Raw genomic sequence first — 24576 nt, forward strand, 5'->3', positions numbered from 1 at the left:
TTATTATGATTTGCAGCATGCAACACGCTGCAACGTGTTGCATGCTCCGGCATTTACAGTGATCAACTATATGGATATATACCCTGTGTATTTCCTTAAAGGGTGCAGCGAAAATCTAAACAAACTATTTGTATATATATTCAGTTTAATATGGTAAGTTTTGTTTATATATGTATCCAGAGATGAAACAATCATGAAAATATGTTGTCTCCCATTAAAAAAAACACAAAATAATGAGATGTTCCTAATACATTATACATGTATGGAAAACAAACAAATAACTTACCAGGGCACAGGTTGGAAAAAAAATGGGCACAAAAAGCTCAGTGTATTATTTTGCCCTCTTGCTTCAGGGTTTTACTTATCTCTGGAATATCCAGAAAGAATAAATACGCCCTCATTGCAAATTGTGTACTTTGCAAAGCACACATAACCCTCACAGTCTTTTTACTGGAAGCTTATGTCCTCAACACTTGATTTATTCATGGTTTGAATTTCTATGACAAACAAACCAAGATCTTCATTGGCTCCTGCCTCCCCCGTCAACACGGAGGCTTACAGTGATAACACTGCAGGTATCCCATTTTGGTCACGGTACGTTTCTTAGATGGTCGTGCATGTGTAATTTCATCGCATATGGTAAGGACGTTTGGGCAGCCAAATCACAACAAGGGCGTTTGCAACATTATGGATTCATTAAATTCACACCGTAAAAAGATTTCAGGATATTACGTTTTTTGTTTGTTTAACTTACCTCTCAACTTATTAAAGGCCGACAGAGAAATTATTGTTGGTGCAATAAGTATCGAAAGGTCGATCCCCATCTACATATACTTATTTTAGGGGGAAATTGATTTGACTTTTGGTTAAGCTGTCGTGAGCTTTCAATTTCATTTTCCAATCAATCTTTTGAGACCTTTCTGGAATAACAAAAACAGATCATGTCAAAGAGAAGAAGGAAAGTCAATTTAACCAGAGTCTGGGAGTAAAATAGCATTTTCAAATGCAGATCCTATCAGTGGAGTTAGAATGAGGCGTGCATACTACAGGGCTCACGCGATTGTAAAACCAGCAATTACGGCCCATGTGTGAGGCACTGTGCAGAATAGCAATGCATTAAACATAACAGCATGCTACTGCACTTTACACAAGAATACATCAGTTCAAACGTCAGAAGGATTTATGGTTTTATGAACTCTAAAGCCCAATAAAGGAATCTCATCCCGTCATAATGGTGTTGCTTTGTGGGCAATATTGACCTGTCATTGTGTGTATGTATTTTAAGCTGTTTTCACCGGATCTCAAGCACCTTGCCCTCCATCTATTTTTCTTTCAGCAAATACATTACCACTTATGTGTTTATATTTAGGATGCCACGGCACTTAACAATACAATACTCGAACCACTAAAGCAGAAAAAACGATGTTTTTTTAATGTCGTTTTCCAAGTATCATATTATAAGTACCACAGTAGCAGCTGCGGGAATGGAAATCGTTCAGCCTTGAATTGCCAGGGAAAACGTGGTTGCAAAAAGCCATAAATTCCCTATTTGTAAGGACAGAGCCACAAACAGGCTGCCTTATATCAAAGGGCTGAGGGGCCAAGTAGCGGTCAGAGACAATCAACTAAAGCTGCCGCCTCAAATCGCCCTTGACAGCCGTTTACATACACACATATAAAAAATATTATATCAACTATACCTCAATGGGAATAAAAGCTGAGCTATGGCACCTCTGACACGATCACGCAGCTGTGAGGAGGGGGTGAGGCTAGAGGATGTGATGCCGCTCATCTGGGGGTTTAATCAATGGGACGAGATGGTACATTTGGTCCCGAGTAATTAGCCTGTTTGAAAAAGTGTGATGGGCACTGGGTCGATTTATTTATTAAATGTCTTTCTCGAGGCAGAGGTGACATTGAGACGTACGGTCAAAGACGAAGGGAAATCACACGGGAAGGAGACATTTAAATGCTATGAAAATTATGTGACACCCGTGGCTCAGCAGTGATGAGCTTCAAGAGATGAGCTTCATGCAGGAGTGGAGGACCTCGACGCCGTGCAGCTCCCGCAGTTTGTGCATATGTCTGGAAGAGAAGGCGGGGAAAAAGGGATTAGGAGACAAGGACCAGGAAACCTGTTGTGACCTCGACGTGCGTCAGGGCGGGGAGTCTCTGTCTGTCTCTATCGGGGGATGTTAAAGGTAAGCGTTGTGAGTCAAGTTACAGCTAGCTAATAGGCCTTTCACACATGCACAGAGAGCCTGAGCTCCTCTCTATAATCCGCCGTATGCGTCATCAAAAATGTCAGAATCCGCCCCCTCCGGAGTTAAATCTATAAAGTTCGGAGAATCGGAGGGTCGGAGTATCAACGAGCGAGTGGGCGTGCGGCTGCCGTGTTGATGAGGTTTCTATCGTGAGACTGGCGGGAAACTGGGACCAGGGAGTGTAGCTACTTCGTACTTTTCGCTTCTCGCCAATGTTTGCGCTCCAACTTCTTTCTGCTTTCCACTCTTCTGTTTACATGGCGGATCCGTAGTATTAACATCACCAAAATAATAGTCAGCGTTACGGAGTCGGTCGTCTCTCCCACCATCTTCGATGTATTGTAAAGAAAACCCTGAGACATTAAGTTTGACGCTACTTCCAGCCTCCTACACACTCTTCCCAGGAGTATCTCCAACAAGTGTGGACACGTCTGGTATGGTTTGTCTCCTGTTGTGTCTGATCATCATCAACCACAAATCTTTCCGGAGTTCCTCCTGAGGCCATGTGCCTATGTAGGAACAAAGCTGTGCATCAGACACACCTCTACTTTGTCGACAACTCACACTGATGACTCGACAACCATGACTCTTTGATCACGCACATATATCATAAGAACATAATGGCTGAATGATTTAAGATGTCTTTCTTATGCATTGGGATATTATTTATTGCCCTCTCATTAAAGGAAAATGCATAGTTGCTTTGGCTGTCATCTTCATTAGACACACGCCGTATGAAGCTTTTCTTCGGTTTGGCACAAAGATGAATTCCCCGAACCCTGAGTATGTTTCAGACGCAACCGGCTGGAACCGTTCTTCTCAATATGTTTTTGTCACAATAGGTTCCCTGACTTTCAGGACTAATAACTATAACTGGAGACTCTGAGTCGGCCAACTAGCTTAGCTCTCACACTGCCAGTCAGTCAACCTCATATGAACCGCTGTTGGCCAAAGATGTGCATTCTATGCAACACATTAGTCCCCATACTTCTCAACAGTCGCAATGCTGAGCGCGTTTACGCCTCATTCATGGACATTTCTTTGGAAGGGTTCAAGCATGTGGTATTTTAATGAAGGCCGTAAAGACATTCTTGCAAAATTCTCAACTCAGTAATCTCAGGGATTGAATATATTTCAAACTGTGTAGTAAAAATAACATAGGATCTACACTATCTGCTATTATAGTATCATCATCTATGCATCTATTCTAGGCTTTGAGTTCTGAGATTCATTCCTTCAAAGCCTGTGTGGGACTAAACTTAGCATTCAAGGTGTGTAACATTTGACTCCATGTGTCGTGGTTTCCTGAAATGTAATTATATCTGGTTTACAAGGTTATTCAATTCTGGGTTGAACCGAAGACGTTACACTGAAACACACTTGGGATGCTCTTTCCAATTATTCACGCCAAAGCAGATGCGACAGCCCGGCCTGGAGAAAGTTGACAAACTTTGAGAAATAAATGCATGAAAACCGCCGCAAGAACTACATCAATAGAGTTGCTCCATTACTGTTAACATCCCCTCATTTACACATCATTTCCATCTGAAGAGCTGGAGCGTGAAAGAAGGAAATATTACCTAGAAACCGTGCCTCCGCAGAGACTGCCGATGTTGTCGGCGAGATTCATTTTTCATAGGATTACAACTTTTGATTTGTTTATTGGATACTTAAAATTCTCATAATGAGGCCCATTGATGGTTACACTTCCAGGGTGTACCATACACTAGAAAGTAATCAGTAGGCTCGGGGGGGGGGGGGGGGGGGGAAGAGAGAGAGAGAGAGAGAGGGAGAGAGAGAGAGAGAGAGAGAGAGAGAGAGAGAGGAGAGAGAGGAGAGAGAGAGAGAGAGAGAGAGAGAGAGAGAGAGAGAGAGAGAGAGAGAGAGAGAGAGAGAGAGAGAGATCCACCTGGGTTCAGTGTGACACAGCTTCCCCAGCGCGATGGCGGCGTTGCGCTGGGCCTCCGTCCTCCCGGCGGGGGTGTTGTCGGCTGCAGCCAGGCGCAGCAGCAGAGGAACGGCGTCGGTGGCCAGCAGGTTAAGGGCTGCTCCCTGCACCTCCAGGCAGTGGCTCAGGCACAGGGCGGCGTTCCCCAGCACCACCTCATCATCGCTGGACCGCAGCAGGCGGCGGAGGACCGACAGCCCTGGAACAGAGAGAGCCAACGTACTTTAACGCCTTGCTAAAGCACATTTTAGACACAGATTGGTCGAATTTGCATTTGGAGTCCGACAGCACCCATAGCCATTATTTGTAATAATTGTGCAGCAGATGGCGCACCCAGTTAGTGCAAACTCAAATGCTTTGCTTTCCATTAGAGTTAAACGTCCATCTGTATACTTACATTTTCCAAATTTCTTGATTTGCATTCAGAGAACACTTTCAGAAGAAAAGCAGTCCGTCTTTAATCTTGTAATATGCTAATTGTTCTTTCCTCTACATTTTCAGCTGCATAAACAATAAATCAGTGCTACATACTGGACACAGATAAACACAGACACAAAGCAAGAATAGACACAATGTGTGCGTGTACATTGAAATAGGTGAATATTATATTACTCATACATGCACCCCCGAGTGTGTGCTCCTTACCTACACACGCACCAAACAAGCGCATGAATGCGTGCGCACACTGTTTCAGCGTCTGAATGCTAGGTCAGGCAGCACACATTATTCATAGTTTAAGGAAGCAGCTTGAACATGTAATGCCAGCGTGTCAATCATGCCTCACTTTTATCAGACTCCAGCAGCTCCTCTCGTGCCAGGTGACTGGCAGCCGTACACACTGTGAGGGTCTTAATGGCATACTTAGTGCTGGTTGGTCCTGCTCCCTGGATTATATATGGAAATATATGGAGACAAAATAAATTATATAAAACAGTTATATATGTATTTATACATTAATACAAAAATTAAGGGATTTTCTGCATGAAGTCTGACTATATTTCCTGAAATCACATCAACCATCATCATCTTCAATTGTTTTTGAAATGCCCCCCCCAAAGAAATGCCTTCAAAAACATGCTTTTGTCAGTGATGAGCCGATTGGTTCTGGAGATGTGAGGTGGAGGCGGGGATCAAATATGTGGGTGGAGCCCTGATAAAGATTAGCACATAAAGAGTGCAAAAATATATATTATACCGACATCAAAGCCGGCCAGAATGTGAGTGATGAAGCCCAAGGGAAGTGACGAAACACAAGGGAAAAGTTATGATGATGGTGAAGATGATGATGACGATGATGCTACAACAACCACAACGATAACGATCGCCGTACGTACCTTCAGGAGCCGGCGCATGGTGGTGACCACCCCCCTGCGGACAGCGAGCTCAAGAGCCGCCCTGCATTGTGGGAGGACGTGGCTGAGCACACCAGCAGCTCTCTGTGGGACGGAGGGAAAACAAAGGGATGGAGAGAGTAGAGGCCTCAGAGGTCACGCTCAGAGGGGCTCAGATGAGAGCGAGAGAGTGAGAGAGGCAAAAAGGTATCGCAAGGCAACAAGTTGGGTGGGAAGGAATGGCCTGAGGGCAGTAGTAGAGATAAATAAACAGAGTCTTCTTGGAGAAAGAGAGGTGGGCCTATAAAGAGGGAGGCTGGGGGAGGCAGGGGTTATTGGGAGTGCAGAGAGGGGAGGGTTGAGGGGGGAAGAGGGGGTGAGGAGGGGGGTAAACCGCACTTCCCAGAGATCTGCAGTGGGACCCGTGGACCGTTAGCAGCGGTCTGAGACCATTTCTGGAGGTAAAGTGAGATCCTGAAGTGATAATAAATGCCATGGCAGATTGAACATCACATTTCAGACGGCAGAAGCAAAAGTGAAGGATGACGAAAAAATGCCATCAGAGGTGCCCCAACTCCCTTATTTTCTCCAGTCAGCCCAATAAAACAACCTCACATTTTAATCCGGTTCTTTTGTGCAATACCTCCACCCCCACCCACACAGACACAAATCCACTACAACACTTCTTCCCCTTAGTTGGAGAGTAGTCAGCTTTATAAATTGTGTACAGCACCAGGGTACTGAGGAGCTTTTCACAGAGAACAGATGGGCCAAAAATAAACAGAGCGTGCAAGTTTAAATTTAGTTTAATTTAAGGCATGGAGGCGTCCTATTCTAAATAAACACACCAGGTATGGTCCCAGGACACCATTCCCACGCAGAGCCTCTAAACTATCGAGTCAGGTAAAGAGTTTATCCATCAAGGAATAAAGTAAAACGGATTACAATATCAGATCAGTTTGTACTGAAGGATTATATAAGAGGCACAGTATAATTTAAGTGTACTTCTCACTGGCTATCGGAATAGGACACGTGTTGCGCTTAAGACGGCACGGTAGCTGAAGGGACAAGTTGAAAATGTAAACGATCAGAGCGCAAAAGATAAAGGTCAACATTAGATCAAAATGGAAAAATCTGCACAATGAATTATATAGTCCATAAAATGACTCAAGGACAAACGGGGGTATGACGGGAGCATACGGGGACAGATTGCGTACAGCAGTAATACTCATTAGCATAGAGGGCAACGAACACACTACCGTGTTACTCATTAGCACACAGAGCAGCTCCTGGAGCCAGGACTTTAATCAACAATGATGACACACGGAAAGAACAACACACAAACACAGACGGGCTCGCTCAGAACAAAGCAGGGCCATTGCACGGGACATTCCGGCAAGCGGTGTTATTTCTCTGTTGTTTGGGCGGGCATTGCCAGTGAAACTGACATCACATTCGTAACATCCAATTACCCATGATTAATGGTTTTATTTTCTCACATTGTCAGAAATATGTTTGTTTTTTGTCTCTTTGTACCTGGGGGAGTTGTCGGATATCCATCAGTCCAAAAAAGCAGCAAAATTCAGTTCAGAGTTTCACCAGAAGCTATGACAGCAAACAAAAGTTAACTATGTCCGTTGGACGCCGACTTTTCTGAATGTGAAGAAGAAGAAGTCGAAGAGGAAGAAGAAGAAGTGCTCCATTACTCACAGTGATTATTCCTCCGTGGCTATCACTCAGCAGAGCCAGACACCATGTGCAGAGGGGAATGCCGTGTTCCTACAGGTAAGAATTTAGGAGGGAGTCTGGTGAGAATACACAACACAGGTTCATTTAATGCTATCCGAACATCTATTCCACACAGACGCTCGTTTTTCATCTCCTAAGCAGGGCGGACTTCCAAGTACTTACACTTAAGTACAACTTTGAGATGCTTGAACTTCACTTCACAACTTTTATATTTTGGGAGGTATACTTTGACAGCACTGCACTTCAAACAAAAGCAGATATTAAAAATGTTCTATTTCCCATGAAATATTCTCACATAAATCAAGGCTTGGGCGCTAAATCAAAGCCACAAGGTGTTGTTTATTCTCCTCCTCAGAAAGCATATGTCCTACCTGGAGGCCAGGAGAGGTGACCACGGTTGAAATGTTGAAGATCAGTCCAAGCAGCGGATAAAGGTTGTCTCTGTATTCACTGCTACTGCACTGTTTCTGCACGGCAACATCAAAAGCCATTCAAATGTTAACAATAATCTATATATATATATAGAAACAACAGCAGGTGTCCAGGTATAGTAATGTCACTATGATAATGGGATGGATCTCCCTAATCCATTTAATGCTGAATTTATTGGCTGACATTTAAGATGCTATTTGAAATTCCATCCACTTATTTCACTTCCTTATCCATGGGATTGGGGCCATCCATGAATCTAATCCAGAGACACACATAGCCAGGGGAAACCATCCACAGACTCCACACTCTGACAACACAGTCTGACACCATCTATGCTCACCAAGGCAACCACAAACGCCTCCCAACATTTCGGTGAGTGAGCCATATTATGACGGATGACATCATCACGGACCAGACAGCCGATTGATGAGATCAAAGATGGAAGAACATGCTGATTGGTCAGGTTGAAGGTTTTCTAAAATAGGATTGATGCACGCACACACACACACACACACACACACACACACACACACACACACACACACACACACACACACACACACACACACACACACACACACACACACACACACACACACACACACACACCACACACATGTGGGTCCAAAAGGGTTCTGTGTAATTCAGTTTACCATTACATTTGTATATCAAATTTAAATTCCAATGCAGCTGGTCTTACCAGTATTGTTGTGACGGGGACTAAGACAGTTTCAGATAGTTTATCCCGTAGCTGCATGCAAAATCTGTGGGGAAAATTTGAAATAATTAAATAATATTCAGATCTCTGACCCAAAACCAATGGGCAATTCGTTAACTCAACTGAATAGGTGCTTCCATGTTTTTACAGCATACACTTTAGAAAGGGAAAACTAGAAAGCTGGGTTATACTTGTTTTCAGATGCAAAGTTCTCCAGCACAGCCAGAGCTCTGATCTCTTCCTGATCCTTTGGGCTTGCGATGCATTGCATTAGATTCTTCATCAACCTTTAAATCAATGTTGACACAGACATGAAGAGAACGTATTCACATATAAATGCATCAAATTTAAATAAACAAGATGAAACTTGTGCTGATACAACAGAGCTAGCTTACTGTATAACTTCCAAAATTGCAGTTATAAATACTAACACGATTTTACTACCATCTGCAGGGACCCAGCAGGGACTAAGTTTAATCAAGTTCATTTTTAATAGGGCTCCCCAGAAGAAAAACAACTTGTTAGCCAGGGTAAGGAGTCGCAGATTTTCATTTTTCATTTTGATCCTGCTGAATGTGGCCTGATGAAAACAAGGTGCAATGTCATACATTTGCACATTCAGGTCTTCAATTGCCATGTGTCTGCTGCGCTGAGTCTGGGAGTACAGGCACAGAAGGGACAGACTCTCTTGTCGCACCGCCATGTGTTCCGAGGCTAGACAGTCCACGATGGACTGGCTGGAGACGGTGCACGCCATCAGCGTTTTCTGGTTTTCATCTGAAGTACATTGAATCAAAGTGGATGCGGACGTGGAGAGACAGACACACAAAGCATCAGTTATATTCTTTGAGTGGGGAGTGACGCCGCACTTGCTCATCTCACACACAAACACACACGCACACACACATGCACAAAACAAAAGAGAAAATAAATTATATTACCAGCCAATATTCATTCACTCATATTCTCATGATGAGAATATGGATAATTGCAATTCAATTGCAAGAATCGCTTTTGCAATGTATTTAGCATCAGCATACACAGAAATGAACGAAAGAAACGGGTTAATGAAATATGAAAACTCTCTCGCCCACACACACACGCACATCTTGACTCAAAAGAAACACGAGGACTTAATCACAGGGGAGGCATCAGATCAGCTCCTTGACAGGCTGTGTAATAATACAATGGCGTAATTAAGCATATACGGCCCTTCAAGCGTCTCTCCCTTCTTGATCCTGCCCACCTGAACATGGTGGGAACGAATCGTCGCTCGACTGAAAGGGTCCGCGGGGGCGGCTGTTGGGGGGGGGGGGGGGGGGGGGTGGTGAAGGGGAAGGGAAATTAAGTATATAACTTAAAAATCCACCAACCGTTTCCACTGCAAATCACCCGCCATAATCTCAGCAGCGAAGCACACAGCTCTGGGGCGCATAAAGTCCTCGAACCACGGGACAAACCGCTGGGGAGGAATTAGAGGAGGGAGTTCTCAGTGAAGGAGCTCGTCGGAAGAGGTCGCCAACCTTAATAATAAAAACCTAAATGTCCCATGAAAAGGCGGGTGGGTGTCAGGCAGTGCACTGATGAACTACAATGATCGACGATGACCATTAAATGAATGAATACGTGAAAGCACAGTGAGACCACCGTGTAGATAAAAGCAAATAAACGACTTAACAAACATAGTTTGACAATATCACCAAATAGTCAGTCTACAGGTTGGCCATCAGTGCATAAACACAAACAATTATATCAGCAAATAAAAATGAGGCAGGAAAAGGGAACTGAGAGACACAAAATGTAAATAAAAACAGATACGCTAACGATATATGGTATAAGGAAAAGCGGAAAAGTTTGACAATATCACCAAATAGTCAGTCAGAAGGTTTGTTCAGTGCATGAACAAATTATACAGTGTTTTGGGCGGGGGAGTTAATACAGAACATCTTGAGTGCAGATTAGGCTAATTGCAGAAAGGAATATAAAAAGACCCATGGTTCTTTGGATCTTGAGCCTGGGCTGTTTCCAGCAGCGAGGCCGAGGGCATTAGTTCATGCTTCCTTTTGAGTGTGGCAGGAGTGTAATACAGCTCGCCTGCGTTGGGCAAGACTGATGTGGCCCTTCACTCAACACGTTGCCTCTTGAAGATCTCGGTAAGATGTGGCTCCCCCTCATTCTATTAACCACTGTCGGCCATTTCATCATGCTTGACAATCCCTTTACACAATCAGATCGGACAACTTTCTGAGACGCTCCATTTCCGGGGGCCTTGAATGATGTCCGGGACGTTGGGATCAAGTGACGGACAATACTATCCTGGTCCTAATCGGACATAGGGGAAACATAATCACCCCCCAGACTCCTTCCCGCCCTTTCGGAGTGAATCTTTTTTGGGTTTCAGGGACGAAAAAAAAACACTAATTCATGGACAAGTCTGATTCGCCTCGCTCATTTGTTTTTTAAAAGTCATTGAGTAGGAGAGACACGTACCAAGGCAAGGACAAAATACCCTGCTTTTATAGAGTTAAAGAGTTGACCGGCCTTCTACTCGTTGGGCAGCCGTTGTGCAGTCATCGTCAGTCAGAGCCCCAGTGAGAGCTGTCATCTGCCCACCACACTCCCCCTCTGGCCCACTTCCTCTTACCTCCTTACTGTGTCACTGCTGATGACGATGCTGAATCCATTATTCAGCCGGAAGAGGGTCTGACCAGTACCTGTGTGACAGAGAACGCTCAATGATCGGTCATGAACAGCAAGAACTCCTGAATCCTCAGTGGAGAAGTCTACAGCACACACAACTTCCTGCCTTCCAGACACCAGTTTTTGTTGTTTTATTCATTGTGGAGGTTCCGTTGTAGTTTTATTTTGGTCGTTGTAACACATCATCTTTTCAAATAAAGACATTTTATTGTGAAGCTTAATTTGCCCACTAGTTCAAGGACAACGTCGGTTTGGCTTATCAATCCATTGTAACCGAGCCTCCTGGCATCCCCAAAACATCCGTTGCCGATATCCTTTGTTAAACGGACATCCTCGCCACACTTTGTGTTATGGGTGCTTGCATGGGATTTCACTGATATGAGGTCAACAAATGCCTTACTGACAGTCGCACATGGATTCCGATGGATGAAAGTGCAGTATTGCCATTGTTTACAGGCACGTGGAAAATAAATGGTCTCCGGCAGATTCTGTACAAGGAGGGCAATTTCACAAATGATGATAAATGATAACAGATGTGTCTTGAAGATACGTTTACGGGGGTTTGATCATCCACACCGGTTTTGTCCTTTACTGTGAGATCTCCCTACTAGAATGAGTATGAAAAAGGAGTTGAAACTGAGAGCTTGAGCCCAGCAGACAGCAGACCGGTGACAGGGCTGTGCTTTGAGGGGAAGGAATCTGTCAAGTCAACGCTGGTATTACCATTCCTCCTCTCCCTAGAGCCTTGCTCTCTTTTCATTTCGTGCAGCTTGTGCCTTTTCATGAGAGAGAGAGAGAGAGAGAGAGAGAGAGAGAGAGAGAGAGAGAGAGAGAGAGAGAGAGAGAGAGAGAGAGAGAGAGAGAGAGAGAGAGAGAGAGAGAGATCAAGTATATCAACACCGATTGTATTCTGTAACTGTATATCAAGTTACAGAATACAATCGGTGACGAATACATTAATAATGAAACCAAAACCGATGAATGAATCAGAGCCGGATGCATGTGGTGTACAATTTTCCAGCACTGGAAGAAGCCAATACATACAAGCAAAAGACTGTGTACATGGTGTGGGAGAAGTAAACAGTGAGCTACTAACTGACAATACAACGTATGCAGTTTGCACAAACATGACAGTTCTCCGCACCTTGACGAACTTAGTAGTACTAGGGTTGGGCGATTAATCAAATTTTGATTGCGATTTTGATTTTAGCTGGATACATATCTGTACATTATTTTAGATTTGAACATTTTCTATTTGACAATTTTTCAAAGTTCTCAGTAACAAAGTGTTTTTTCGGAGGGACATGCTGAATGAATACATAATGTTTTCAAACTCCAAAATAATCATTTGAATAAAAGTGATTTCAATATTGACCAAAATAACCGTGATTATGACTTTTTCCATAATCGAGCAGCCCTAACTAGTACTGTCAACCAATATGGACAAGCCAACCGTAGGGGATGGCCAAAATGGCAACAAAAAAATCCGCAATTGAGTTTCCATGTCAACTTATTTAGAATACAATAAATGTCCAGTCTAATTTCAAGTGCAGAGACCCTGTGCACCGAGACACAAGTGCAATAGCAAGTGTACAGAACCGCTGTGCAACAGACGAGGACGCTTATAAAACTACTTGACAGAGAGTATTGTGAGAGCTGCTTGGACCCCTTGTTGGGTTGTATGTCTGCTGAGCAACTGTGCCTTTTCAACTACTGGAAAAATTGACTCGTTTTGGAATCATCGTACAACTCTGCAATGCTTAAAGCAATCGCAGAGTGTGGCTAAGTGTTATCTAAAAGATTTAAGGAAAGGAGACTTGAGATTGCAACGCCAATAGGGAAATTTCCTGCAATCGTAGCTTTGGGATTTCAGAGACTTTTCCTGCTAATTAAATTAACAAGGTGTTTTTTCCTCTCTGGTGTATCTTCATCCAGAATATTTTCCCGTGTCTGTGCTCTTGACGTGCTTGTGCATACGCTTGTCCTGCTGTTCAGTTTCATTGATACCTTACCCGCAATAGCACTACACTTACACATCATCGATCAATGAAGATACAGATCAGGTTCTCTGACATTAATACAATTCATTCTGGGCTATGTTTACCATTTGGAATTGAAACCAAACAACCTCAAACACAACAATTCACTAAGTTTGGCCCAGAATTGTTGAATCCTTTGAACCAGATACCCAGAGAAATATGCACATACAGAAGCCTTACTCAGAGCAACCCTCACCGGATCCCTACCCTGGCTTTTTGTTGTGGCGCTCAGTGCAATCACTGGGATTACTACAGGGACCCCTGTCTTCCCCTACTTTTGCAAATGGAGGCCTCTCTTCCCCAATCCATCCCCCTAGATGTGGGCCTGTAGCCCCTAGGCTACTGACAACTCACTGTTTTACACTATCACTGTCACTGTGTTTGTGACACTATACTTTAAGTATATCGCTATTCTACTGATGCCTGTATTTCCCAATTGCTGTCAATTATGCGAACCAGCTACTATCAGTGTTTAAAACTGTGATGTACATTAACTTGTATTTTGTAAACATTATTTGCCAAATAGATAAAATGTATAATCATGCAATTTTTTATGAATTAGTTCACACACACACACACACACACACACACACACACACACACACACACACACACACACACACACACACACACACACACACACACACACACACACACACACACACACACACACACACACAGTGCAGAGCTTTGAGCAGAATGCGTGTGGAGGAGCAGAGGCCAGAAAGTGCTGGATTGAGGTTCCTTGTGAAGGGTGGGGTGTCCAAAGAGTAATTGTGGGATTATGGTCAACAACAAAGGGGTCAGGTGCGGCACACGATCTGGTGTTTTCACTCTGGAAGTGAAAGAGCCGTGAACGTTTTCAAGTAAAAAATGAGGTTGTCATCGTGTAATGTAAGCAACTGTAAGCCGTTCAATGAATCCTATCGGACAGATGTTTTAAAGTCAACTGACAATTTTCTTTTTGAGAGGCATAGCACATACCTTATCATCTCATATTTGCAGATATGGGTAGTAAAGCGTCATATTTACTCTGTTACATAGTATTCACTTTCACTCACGTATATTTGTGAAAACATTTTTGTTAATTTTACTGTGCTTACGGCTACGGCTACATTCCACTCGTTCTCTCAGAGAGATTCAGTCAAAGAGACTGACTGGTGTTTGCATTCACCAATCAAACATAACCAGTCAGAGTAGTAGTGATGGTGGCAGTAGCTGGTAGTAGCTGGTAGGTAAGTATGACGAAAAAGAACAAAGCGGTGTGAAAATGGACGTAAGCATGATGAGCAGCTGAGCGCTAAAATGCAACACAGGGAAGAGTAGGACAATAAACGCTGTGCAAGGTAATGAAGACACAAGATGCCCTTTACAGGGTGTGAAGATGTGAATGGCATCTTCACTGTGTTAACATGTTTTAAAAGATTCACGTGTTCCTGTCCGGCTGTTAGCCCTGTAATAGTCTGCAGCTGTGGCTCATAGGTTAATTGAGCCACACCCATTCTGGTGCTCCTTAAAGGGACACTGTGTAAAAAATACTCCCATCTAGTGGTACAATTGTATATTGCATCCAAACTAATAGTGCTCGCTTGTTCAAAAACTACGGTGGGCAGTATGTGCCAATAAGCTGTGTCATGACATCCAATACTACCTCATCGAGTCATTCGAGTGATGATGAGGTTCGTTATTTCAAACAAATTTCTAACTGCATTGAATCATTAGTGTAAGCTAATGATGTATGAGTAATTACTCCTCGAGCAAGATAGTGAATTATTTCAGTCATCATTCATGCTGGCTCAGAGTGAAAACGCGTTTGCATTTCCTGTACCACGTAGTGCTTTTTGTCCCTCTCGGCCATTCATAGACCGGAAGAACATGGAAGCCTCCATGAAGCTTACCCGTCCTATGTAACTAAATATTAATTATTCTTCGCTCAGGAGGATAAGTGAGATTTTTGGCAGCGATAATTTTACACCAATGAGGACTTATTTATGAATGAATACGTTGATTTGAGGTAATAAATGACTTAAAATATTACACAGTGTCCCTTTAAGAGGGCCAGAGTTCTAGACTGGAGGGAGGCTTGAGTTGTGCAAGTGACCCGACTGTTGTGGTATTGTTTTTAAGTACAAATATGTTTTTACCAACAACATTGTGCGTCGAGGAAACTCTTTTTCACACAGGGCTTACAGTGATGAAAGACTCATTGCCGCATGTCAATGTGTCATTGATGTGGGTTAGCAAGGCAACGCCTCTTGACAATTTTTCATGAAACTCTGCATGGTAAGGTTTAAGTTGACATTGTGAAACGTAGCATAGCCTCATTTATAAAAAACATTTGCCTAGTGACATTGGAATGTCTTGAATGGATATCCACTATAGGGGGAGATCTAGCCTATCGTCCTCAATGAGCAGACCCGTGTTAAAGCGACACTTACGTGAGATTAAATGCATACAGATGAGTTCCATTGCAAGCTCATAAATGCCAATGAATGTCAATATTTATATTTGATACATTTATATTCCACAAGCATTTATAAAACATAATTTGGAAATCTGGATATTTACGAACATCTTGCTACGAATTATTTGAATAACTACTTTGACATCTTCTTGAGTCATTATCAATTTAACATAACAATAATTTTACCTGATATCTACTCTACCCACCTGTATGTGTTAGAGAGATTATTGGGGAAATAGTATTTTCCTGAAATAAAGAGAATATAGAAATAAAAATTCTAATGCCGTCATAAAAAGCTACTTCAACTCCCAATTGACGTGCACTTTCCCAAATGTTACCCTCACATTCTCATTCAAATAAGAGCTAGTTTGATGCTGTACATTTCTTGAAGCATGACAGATAAGTCAATTTAGAAAATACTAATCAAGCCATTTGGGAGAAATATGAAGAGCGAAATGAGTTTATAAAACCATATAAACAGCTACAACTTGCTTAGAATATGTAAAATGTAATATCGGTGGCTATTTCCTAGATCAGTTGGCAAACCAATGTGCTGTGTAAGCCGGTAATTAGATATACTCTATTTAAACACCAACATTTGAATGTCATCCCAAATGTAAATCCACCGATTTAATTTGCCGTCATTTAATGTTCAATCATCGCTTCCTCTCTCTGAAATGCTTTAGCTGTAAATATGCTATTTATTCTCCCAAACCCTATTACCATTGTACTTTGTCTCGCTCAGCCACTTCCTTAATATCATAGGAAAAGGCAAACCTCTGGCCTGTGAAGGACACAGGGAAAAGATAGCTACAAACAAGATGGCATTTCAAGCATGATGCTGTTAGATTAGGCCCCAATCTATACATGCAGCCCTAACAGGCCCAAAGCATCAGTATTACAACATTTACGGTAGTCGCTTTTCCAATAGACTTATTCCCTAAGATACAATAAACGAGTAATAACTTTTTTTTTACCATTACTTCTGTTGCTTAACTGTTCTTTGCCCATTGGCTCCCGAAGCAGAACACAATATTTGCCTTTTGACCATGGGTTTACAAGAACTATTGGAAAACATTCTCACTGGGACGAGCAAATGGACCATGAAGAGCGATCAATCACGACCATGGTAAGGGCTCTCTTTCACCTCCGTTTTTGTAGGCATCGACAAATTGACCGTTACCCACAACAAACAGACTTTTTAATTTGATGTTTCACCTTTCGCCCAGTGTTGAAAAGTCTCCCTCAGCCACTCATGTATAAACAAATGAGGCAGTATAGAAAGTCAATGTGACCTGCCTAGCTAATGGTTTCCCGCCTTTTCTCTTCCCTCTTTTGACCTAATGGGGCTCCCTCTCTCTCTTTCTGCAAAAATTCTGACTCTGTAGGCCTTAGAAGACAAGAGAGCAACATGAGAGGGAGAACGTATCAAAGAAAATGATTGGAGAGGATGTCCCCATAGTGCACTCACAGTCAGTAATGGCTTTCGAAAGAAGTTCCAGCCCTCCGCAGTAGTATAGGGGGCTCTGGTTGGGCCTTGAGAGTTTATCCAGCAGCTGAGGCACTGTGGAGGCCTTCTGTCCTCCCCTGTCAAACTCCTCTGTGGCACTTAACTCCTGCCTCTCTCGCTCCTCCTCCCATTCCAGCTGAGTCAGGTATTCTGCAAGGAAGAAGATGAAAGATGCGAAAAAAGATGGTATCAGAGGTAGATGAGCCATCATGTCCCCTCCCCCTACTTAGTAGGCTAGGCCTCCTATGAAGCCGTCTTCCCCCCACCATCTTCCATTACTGACCTTACCTCAGTAATGAATTATCAATGTAACGCTACTTTCTAACCCCCCCCCGAAAGAAACAGTAATTTCCCTGACAAATGCCAAAGAAATAATTACACAGAGCATAGTATAAAATAATATAACATTCATTTTTTCATGCACCCATTTACATTTCACAGCTCACTCAAATTCAAACCAGACTTGCTAAATGCCCTGGCAAAAACTAAATGCCCTGTCAGAAGTACTAACTTTTAAAATGTAGATTGAACACAATCCCTCTTGTCGTCCTAAATGTCCCTTTCACTGGAATAATTTAAGGAGTTGGATGATTGCGACACTATGAAAAGTGTTTAAAGGGGAGAAAAGTGAAAAGAGGATGTCTCCTTTATGGTTTGGTCATAAAAATCAGAATTAGTTTCTTTGACAATGTGAAAGCATTTAAAGAATAATAATGAAACTATTTGGGAATAGAGACATTTTTGTCACCTATAATAACAAAGAATATCCCCCAACCACACCCCCCACCCCTGCCTCACGTCACATTTGCAATAGTCTGACATTATAAGGCCAGGAGTGAGGACAGAGCTAGCAATATGTTTCCAACATTAACTTTCTTATCTCTTACGCACTGCTGTGCATGTTATTGTTAAACTTCTCTTTACCGTTCACCATTTTCCGCCTCTCAGGTTCAATTTCCACAATCTTTTCATAGCAGTTTCTTGCCTGCGAAAAAAAAAAGAGAGAATTTTTTTGGTACATCACCCTTGTAATAAGATAGGTTGTTGTTCTCCCCTGATGTCTTCCAGGACCATGGAAATCAATAGGACTGTGGCATCAGCAATATGTACTCTCTCAGCACGAATAAGTGGCCAGGAGAAATGTAAAACCATGATAGGTAAGTAAACCATGCATTCTGCAGTATTTACATTCTAATTACCATTTGCCAGGTGCCAGTAAGATATTGCTTGGCTAAGATTTACCACTAAGGATTTCAGAAAGCTGCAGGATATGCTTGACCGAACATTGATATACATATCGCAATTATTATAATTGAGATTTAAAAAACAACAGATGTATTGCAGATGTCAGGTGACTGTATTTCAGAGAGAGATTGGTATATATAGATTGATATATGTACAATGATAAAATGTGGGGGAGGGATTCGTTTTAATGAGGGGTGATCATGCTCACCTCTTTATAATTCCGTAGGCCAACATATGCTTTGCCCATGTGTACATAAGCTTTGAGGCATCTCTCATTGCACTGACAGACCGGGCAGAAAGTAAGAGAAACAGGGACAGGTTACATATATATTTTACCACACACACAACATTTCTATCCTGCCAGTTATGTTTTACAAGTTGTTTTATACGGTCCCACTGATTGAAGACACGTTATGAAGTTCAACGGAACATATGAGATTTTGCGCTACACGTGAACTGTTATGTTTGATTACATTGTTCAACATGAAACTAACAGATGCTTTAAAGAGCCTATTTATCATAGCAAACGGTGTATTCACATTTTCTCTGAAATCTTTACTGCCTAGAGGCAATCAAGTACAAGAGAAGGAATACCAAATTCCTTTCTTTTATTTTTCTTTTTCTTTCATCCAACCTGAAAAGCTCATCATCGAGCGATGCAGTGCAATGAGTGCAGCCTTGTGTAAAAAATACAAAAACCAATACCCATTATTAGATCTCTGCAACACCAAAGCTTAGGTCCTCCGAGTACCCAGGATTACAGAAACTTCGGCTTGAGATGACACCATGAAAAATGAGGTATCAACTGAGCGACCTGCAGTTTCCAAAGTAGAGCTCACCTTCAGGGCCCATTCGCAGTCACTGACGGCCTTGTTGAACTCTCCCAGCTTAATATAGGCCTATAGGAGGGTATTGTTCAGCGTTAGACAACGTTAAGTAATCGATAACAAACCACAGTGAATAAATCTGACAGCAGGAGGTAAAGCAGGTGATTCTTAAGCAGGGATATTAGGTCGTTGTGTGGGCAAAAATGGTGCAATGAAGTATTTCCGTCAATAGGGAAAATGTTTTAGATTTTAAAAGCAGAGCATTCAATTTGGACCCCATTCCTCTAACTGTACACTACTTGAGACAAGTCTGTTTGGCAGAAGACATCAGAAACACTGTGGCTCATTAATGAAGGAGTAAAATCTGCACTCCAAGACACGAGTTGAACCCCTTGGGGTTAGCTCAACACTGCTCCTCCTCCTGCAAAAGAAAGTTTGACCAGACACTCGACAGGTGTGATCAGACCTTCCTGCTGATCAGCCACTCAACAGGTACTGGACTCACATCTCCTCATGTAAAAACAAAAACAATCGACAGGGCACCAAGTCTCAAACAGGTTGATTGAATTGAATTGAATTGAAGGCATTTTAAGATTAACCTGTGCTCTGTTGGTGTATAGTGGCTGCATGTCACGTAATTCTGCCAGCCCATCACTGTAAAACTCCACGGCCAGTTGGAAGTCTTGTCGGGTATAAGCTTTGTTTCCTTTGTCTTTGAGTTCTGCGGCAAAAACCAAAGTGGACGTTATGTGCATGTAGCAATACGGTTTGATTGACACCAGCAATGAAGGTGAGTTTTATCTCAATACAAAAAAACTAGGGAACAGATGTTTACAAACCGTTTGCCCTTTCCTCCTTTGCTCTCCTTCTCTGAATCCTGTCTTCCACATCTCTCTCCAGACTCTTCATGTAACTCTCTTAACGCCAACATATTCATAAGATCCATTAGTACAGATGCAGTAGGCTTTAATGCCCTTTAAAAAAAATATCCATAAATTCCCTTAGCATCAGGCTCTCTAAATGCTTATTGTTAAACAGTTGAAAGCAGTCAAAAAATATTCCATTTCATCAGTCAAAAACCCAGTGTTTTGCGTTAAAATCTCAAAGATACCCATTTCAATTTATTTGGCGCCATCTATGGCGAGAAAAAAGTTATATGCACTACACACACAAGTGAGTTGAAGTATGAGTTTGTGGCTCTGTCTATCATCTCTGGTGGAACAACAACTGCTGGGTGATATAAATCACATCACTCACTGCACAGCTTGGGATTTGAATGCATGTCGGGAATGTCTCCACTGTTCCATTTATAATCCTGCAAGCGCATTTATCACTGGGCCAAAGACTATATCCCCATGTGTTACTTCACTCTGTGATAGACAGTGACTTAACTGACATTCATTTAAATATACATCTTTGGAGATCTCAAATTGGATGAAATCAGGGCTCTGACACTCTGCTCTGCATAATAATGTCACAGGCCATCATTTGTATATCAGAAATGATATGTAGGTGATTTTTTTTTTTTTGGAGGGGAAATGTAAAGAGTTTTCCAGTATCTGAGGTTCCCTACAGGGTTGCTAATGACGATCATGATGATCATGCTGATGTTGGGGAACGCGTTTCTCTTAAAGTGAAACAAAGACATGAATGTCAGTTGAAGGTAGGTACCGTTTTCTAAAATGAGCATGCACTGGAAGTCCTTTAGCACAGCTCTTTCGTCTTGTCTGCCTCCAGCATGCCATCATTTGCTGTTCTCCATTTTTTCACCACATAGTGTTCAATGTCGACACATAAGGTCACACTGTTGTTACAGGTTAATGAGCTCATCCACCCATAACAAGGGGAGGAAAGTTTCCCTATTTGCTTTCTTATTATAACTACGTGGATTTTATGTTGAATTAAGGGACAGCCCATTTATATTATATTACACTGATACTTTAATTTGAAAAAGTAGACCTTCTAAAACCTTCTCTAATTATATCATCAAGTATTATTCAATTGATTTAATATGCATTGTGCAAGTGACGTAAATGGATATTCAACTTCATTGCAGTGTTAGGTGCCATTTGTCTTCAAACATCTCAAATAAGATTTTGTTACATTTTGAAATGTTTGACAACATTTTATTTTTCCTTAAATTCTGAGCCATGAAATGTAGCATTAGCACACACACAAAACCACAGGCTGGGAAAGTCTAGGAGAGATTCTGGTTCTCACTGTCACTCATTGAGTGTAGGACAATTATTAGAAATTGAAGCAGAACTTGATGCAGACGGACATTTACTGGCAGGTTTGCACATATAATGTGAATACAGTTGAAAGCTTCTTGTTCTTGCAGTGCAATTTGCATCTTAGATTCACAGCAGGGACATGCATGTTGCATGCCAGCCTTCTTCATACAGATATGGAGTATGATTTGTACCGCTCATGAAATCATGGCAATATATAAAGGTGTTTTTGCTGTAATTAGGAAGAGGCCAGTTTACTCACCTGCATCTACATCTGAGCTGTACTGAGGGGGACTCTGAAAGACACGGGGGGACAGGGGGTGGGCAAGAGTGAAAACAGAATGACAGGGCAGCATGTTAAAATGAACTGCGTATGGGGTATATGGTGGCATAGGCGAATGTGTTTGTCTACCATGATAGCAGGGGGGGATGTGGTGGAGGGATTCGTGTTGATGGTTGTCCGGTTGATGACAGTCCTGCACGAGCCGTCGCCCTCCCCATCCTCCAGAGCGGCGAGGTAGCGGTCCGCCCTCTCCGCTGCCGCGTGCTGCTGGGCTTCATCGGTATCAGCCCTATGCAGCTCGTTCACCAGTTCGCCTGTGTTCAACCAGAGAAAGACTCTTCACTGAGTGACTATTCATTTACTGCCTGCATTTGTATTTCCTATCATCGAGTAAGTGCAGTTTCTGTTCAGCAAAAACAGGGAGGGGTGGGGCGCTCTCTTAGTCTTAAGAAGTGACCAGGACAGGCTCGATGTCGCGTTACGATTGTAAAACGACTGTAAAACATAAGTACCATACGTGCATTTCAGCTGTTTCAACTACAGCGGAAGATATCGAGGTGATTTCCGCCGCCCTATAACACACCAATACGTTACTTACTTATTGTGTCAACGTTTTTGAGGAAACTCTCTAAGTCCTTTCTTTGGTCCATCATGAAGTGGGGGAGAGTCAACCCTTTGTTGTAACCACGACAGACGTAGGCATGGTGACAGACAGTGCACACATATGACAGGAGAGGGTACAACAATGGAGAGCCCAGTGTCCCACAGGCTCCCGGGTGTAGACCAGCAGGGAAGCCGCTTGAAAAGTTAACTTACAGCCATACAACTGTTAATGTATACAACTGCAGCCATTCAAAATCCTGTCCCGTATTAATTACTCTACCATTGCTAATCAGTTCATTCAACTGGCTTCCGTATTCAACATGTATGTTTACAAAGGAAAACGTGACGTTGAGCCGTCGTAGAAGAGTAAGCGTTGTCTTGCCCTCAGTAGCAGATCAACACTGCCTCCGTGTGGTTGTCATCGGTTTTCCAAAATCTGAGAGAGAGAGAGAGAGAGAGAGAGAGAGAGAGAGAGAGAGAGAGAGAGAGAGAGAGAGAGAGAGAGAGAGAGAGAGAGAGAGAGAGAGAGAGAGAGAGAGAGAGAGAGAGAGAGAGAGAGAGAGAGAGAGAGAGAGAGAGAGAGAGAGAGAGAGAGAGAGAGAGAGAGAGAGAGAGAGAGAGAGAGAGAGAGACTCAGATGACAAAACTAAGAAAACAAGTTATAAGAAAAGGCAACGGAGGCATGGACGCAATAAATGGCCAATATGCAATAAAGTACATAGGCCTACACACACACACACACACACACACACACACACACACACACACACACACACACACACACACACACACACACACACACACACACATGGGTAATGTGTACAAATAATCTAAACTAGGTTTTATAACCCTAACCCTGTGCTGCAGCCATGGAGTACTAGATGTTGGAGCCATTATGCTACACTTTTGTTTTTGATTTATTTGGTGACATGCAGTTTTGTGATTGACCACTTGGTGACATGCAGTTTTGTGATTGACCACTGGGTAGAGCATTAGCTCAGGGGAAAGCACATAGGTAACGTTTTTGTAACGTGCTGGCGGGTCTGTGATATTTTGAGGAAGGCCGAGCTCCATGAGTGCCCAACAACGTGAAGTACAGTTTACAATTATGTAATTGTTGCTTTATTAGTATCAATAAAATTGTATACAATTTAAATAAAAGTGGTATTTTGCGGTGTATTCAAATAATGTTTTTTATATATTATATATAGCCCATTTGTTTTGTTAAATGTCATGAAGCCTAATAAGATACTGACGCGACCACTGCCAGTATCGAACGGTTCTTGGCCAGGATGCCCGCAAAGTTGCCAACGTTTTTCGGGGCGACGCAGTCGGAACCTTTCCTGGAGCAGTTCCGGCTCGCTGCAATACATTCCAATACATTCCAATACATGCGTTGGAGGTGACGGCGGTGCAAGTCCTCCTGGACCTAGTCTCGCAAAGCCAGACCAAACTACAGCAAGTAGTATCCTGGACCTGACCCCAGCAGACCAGCGGGACCTCCAGGCCCTGACCAGTGCATTGGAGAGGCGTTTTGGGCAGCCGCCGCCGCGGATTTCCCTTTCGTATATGGTCGTTGCCATCTGAAAGGGTCGATGCCCGACTATGACGTATTGCGTCAAAACACACCGCGTACATCACAGCGTGGTAACTATGGTTACTATGATGACACAAAGACTGGCTATGATGGCAGACACAAACGGAATGAAAGAACTTATAGAGTCGGCAATTCAAGATATAAATACAAAATATTCGTACAATACAACAACGATTAACGATAATTATGTTTTTGCGTCACTACAAGAAGATTGTTTTTACGAAGTAAAGTCCTTTAAGTAATTTATTTGAAGTCATTTTTTTAAGTCATTTATTTATTTTAAGTCATTTATTTGGCTCTGCCAACCCTGTGTCCCTGTCCTCCCGCTCTTGTTGGGCTTTGTCTTTCCAATCCTATAAATATATATATCAAAAATCAAGGTTTGCCTTTGCATTTGTTGCCTTTTCTACAATACTGAATTTCTCTCTCAAGACACATGCATGCACCAACATCAATTTACTTCATATCTTACTTGTGAATCTATTATTATTATTATTATTATTATTATTATTACATTACACTTAGCTGACGCTTTTATCCACTTACAACCCTCTGATGTTAAGTCCACCTTAAACATTAGGCCACGGCTGCCTAATGCATGTGACAATAAGCTTATACTTGTGTCCATTTCATTA

At 42.4% G+C, this 24576-nt stretch overlaps 1 protein-coding gene across 1 annotated transcript; it reads right to left on the bottom strand.

Annotated features, from left to right (window-relative positions):
• Window positions 1–1406: 1406 nt before the first annotated feature.
• Window positions 1407–22725, bottom strand: ttc12 (tetratricopeptide repeat domain 12). The gene is made up of 21 exons (XM_030381484.1): window positions 22340–22725; window positions 21871–22055; window positions 21721–21754; window positions 20067–20144; window positions 19827–19948; window positions 19240–19299; window positions 18609–18680; window positions 18080–18140; window positions 17117–17305; window positions 11087–11156; window positions 9816–9904; window positions 9051–9219; window positions 8634–8729; window positions 8425–8488; window positions 8065–8199; window positions 7664–7759; window positions 7254–7322; window positions 5547–5648; window positions 4997–5096; window positions 4174–4411; window positions 1407–2085 (listed from the first exon to the last, which is right to left on the bottom strand). Exons 1-21 carry the CDS (start codon window positions 22392–22394, stop codon window positions 2016–2018), a joined length of 2154 nt encoding a protein of 717 aa, XP_030237344.1. The 5' UTR covers window positions 22395–22725; the 3' UTR covers window positions 1407–2015.
• Between the last annotated feature and the right edge of the window lie 1851 nt (window positions 22726–24576).

The sequence above is a fragment of the Gadus morhua genome, chromosome 16 (assembly GCF_902167405.1).
Source record: "Gadus morhua chromosome 16, gadMor3.0, whole genome shotgun sequence".
Classification (NCBI taxonomy): domain Eukaryota; kingdom Metazoa; phylum Chordata; class Actinopteri; order Gadiformes; family Gadidae; genus Gadus; species Gadus morhua.

Coding starts and splice junctions, on each gene's coding strand:
- ttc12 (XM_030381484.1), bottom strand. CDS start 22,394: ATGATGGACCAAAGAAAGGACTTAGAGAGTTTCCTCAAAAACGTTGAC. Junction 9,905..11,086: donor AGCAGTGACACAGTAAGGAG/GTAAGAGGAAGT, acceptor ATTCCTCCCCAG/CGGTTTGTCCCGTGGTTCGA. Junction 7,760..8,064: donor AGGCGTTTGTGGTTGCCTTG/GTGAGCATAGAT, acceptor GTTGCCGTGCAG/AAACAGTGCAGTAGCAGTGA.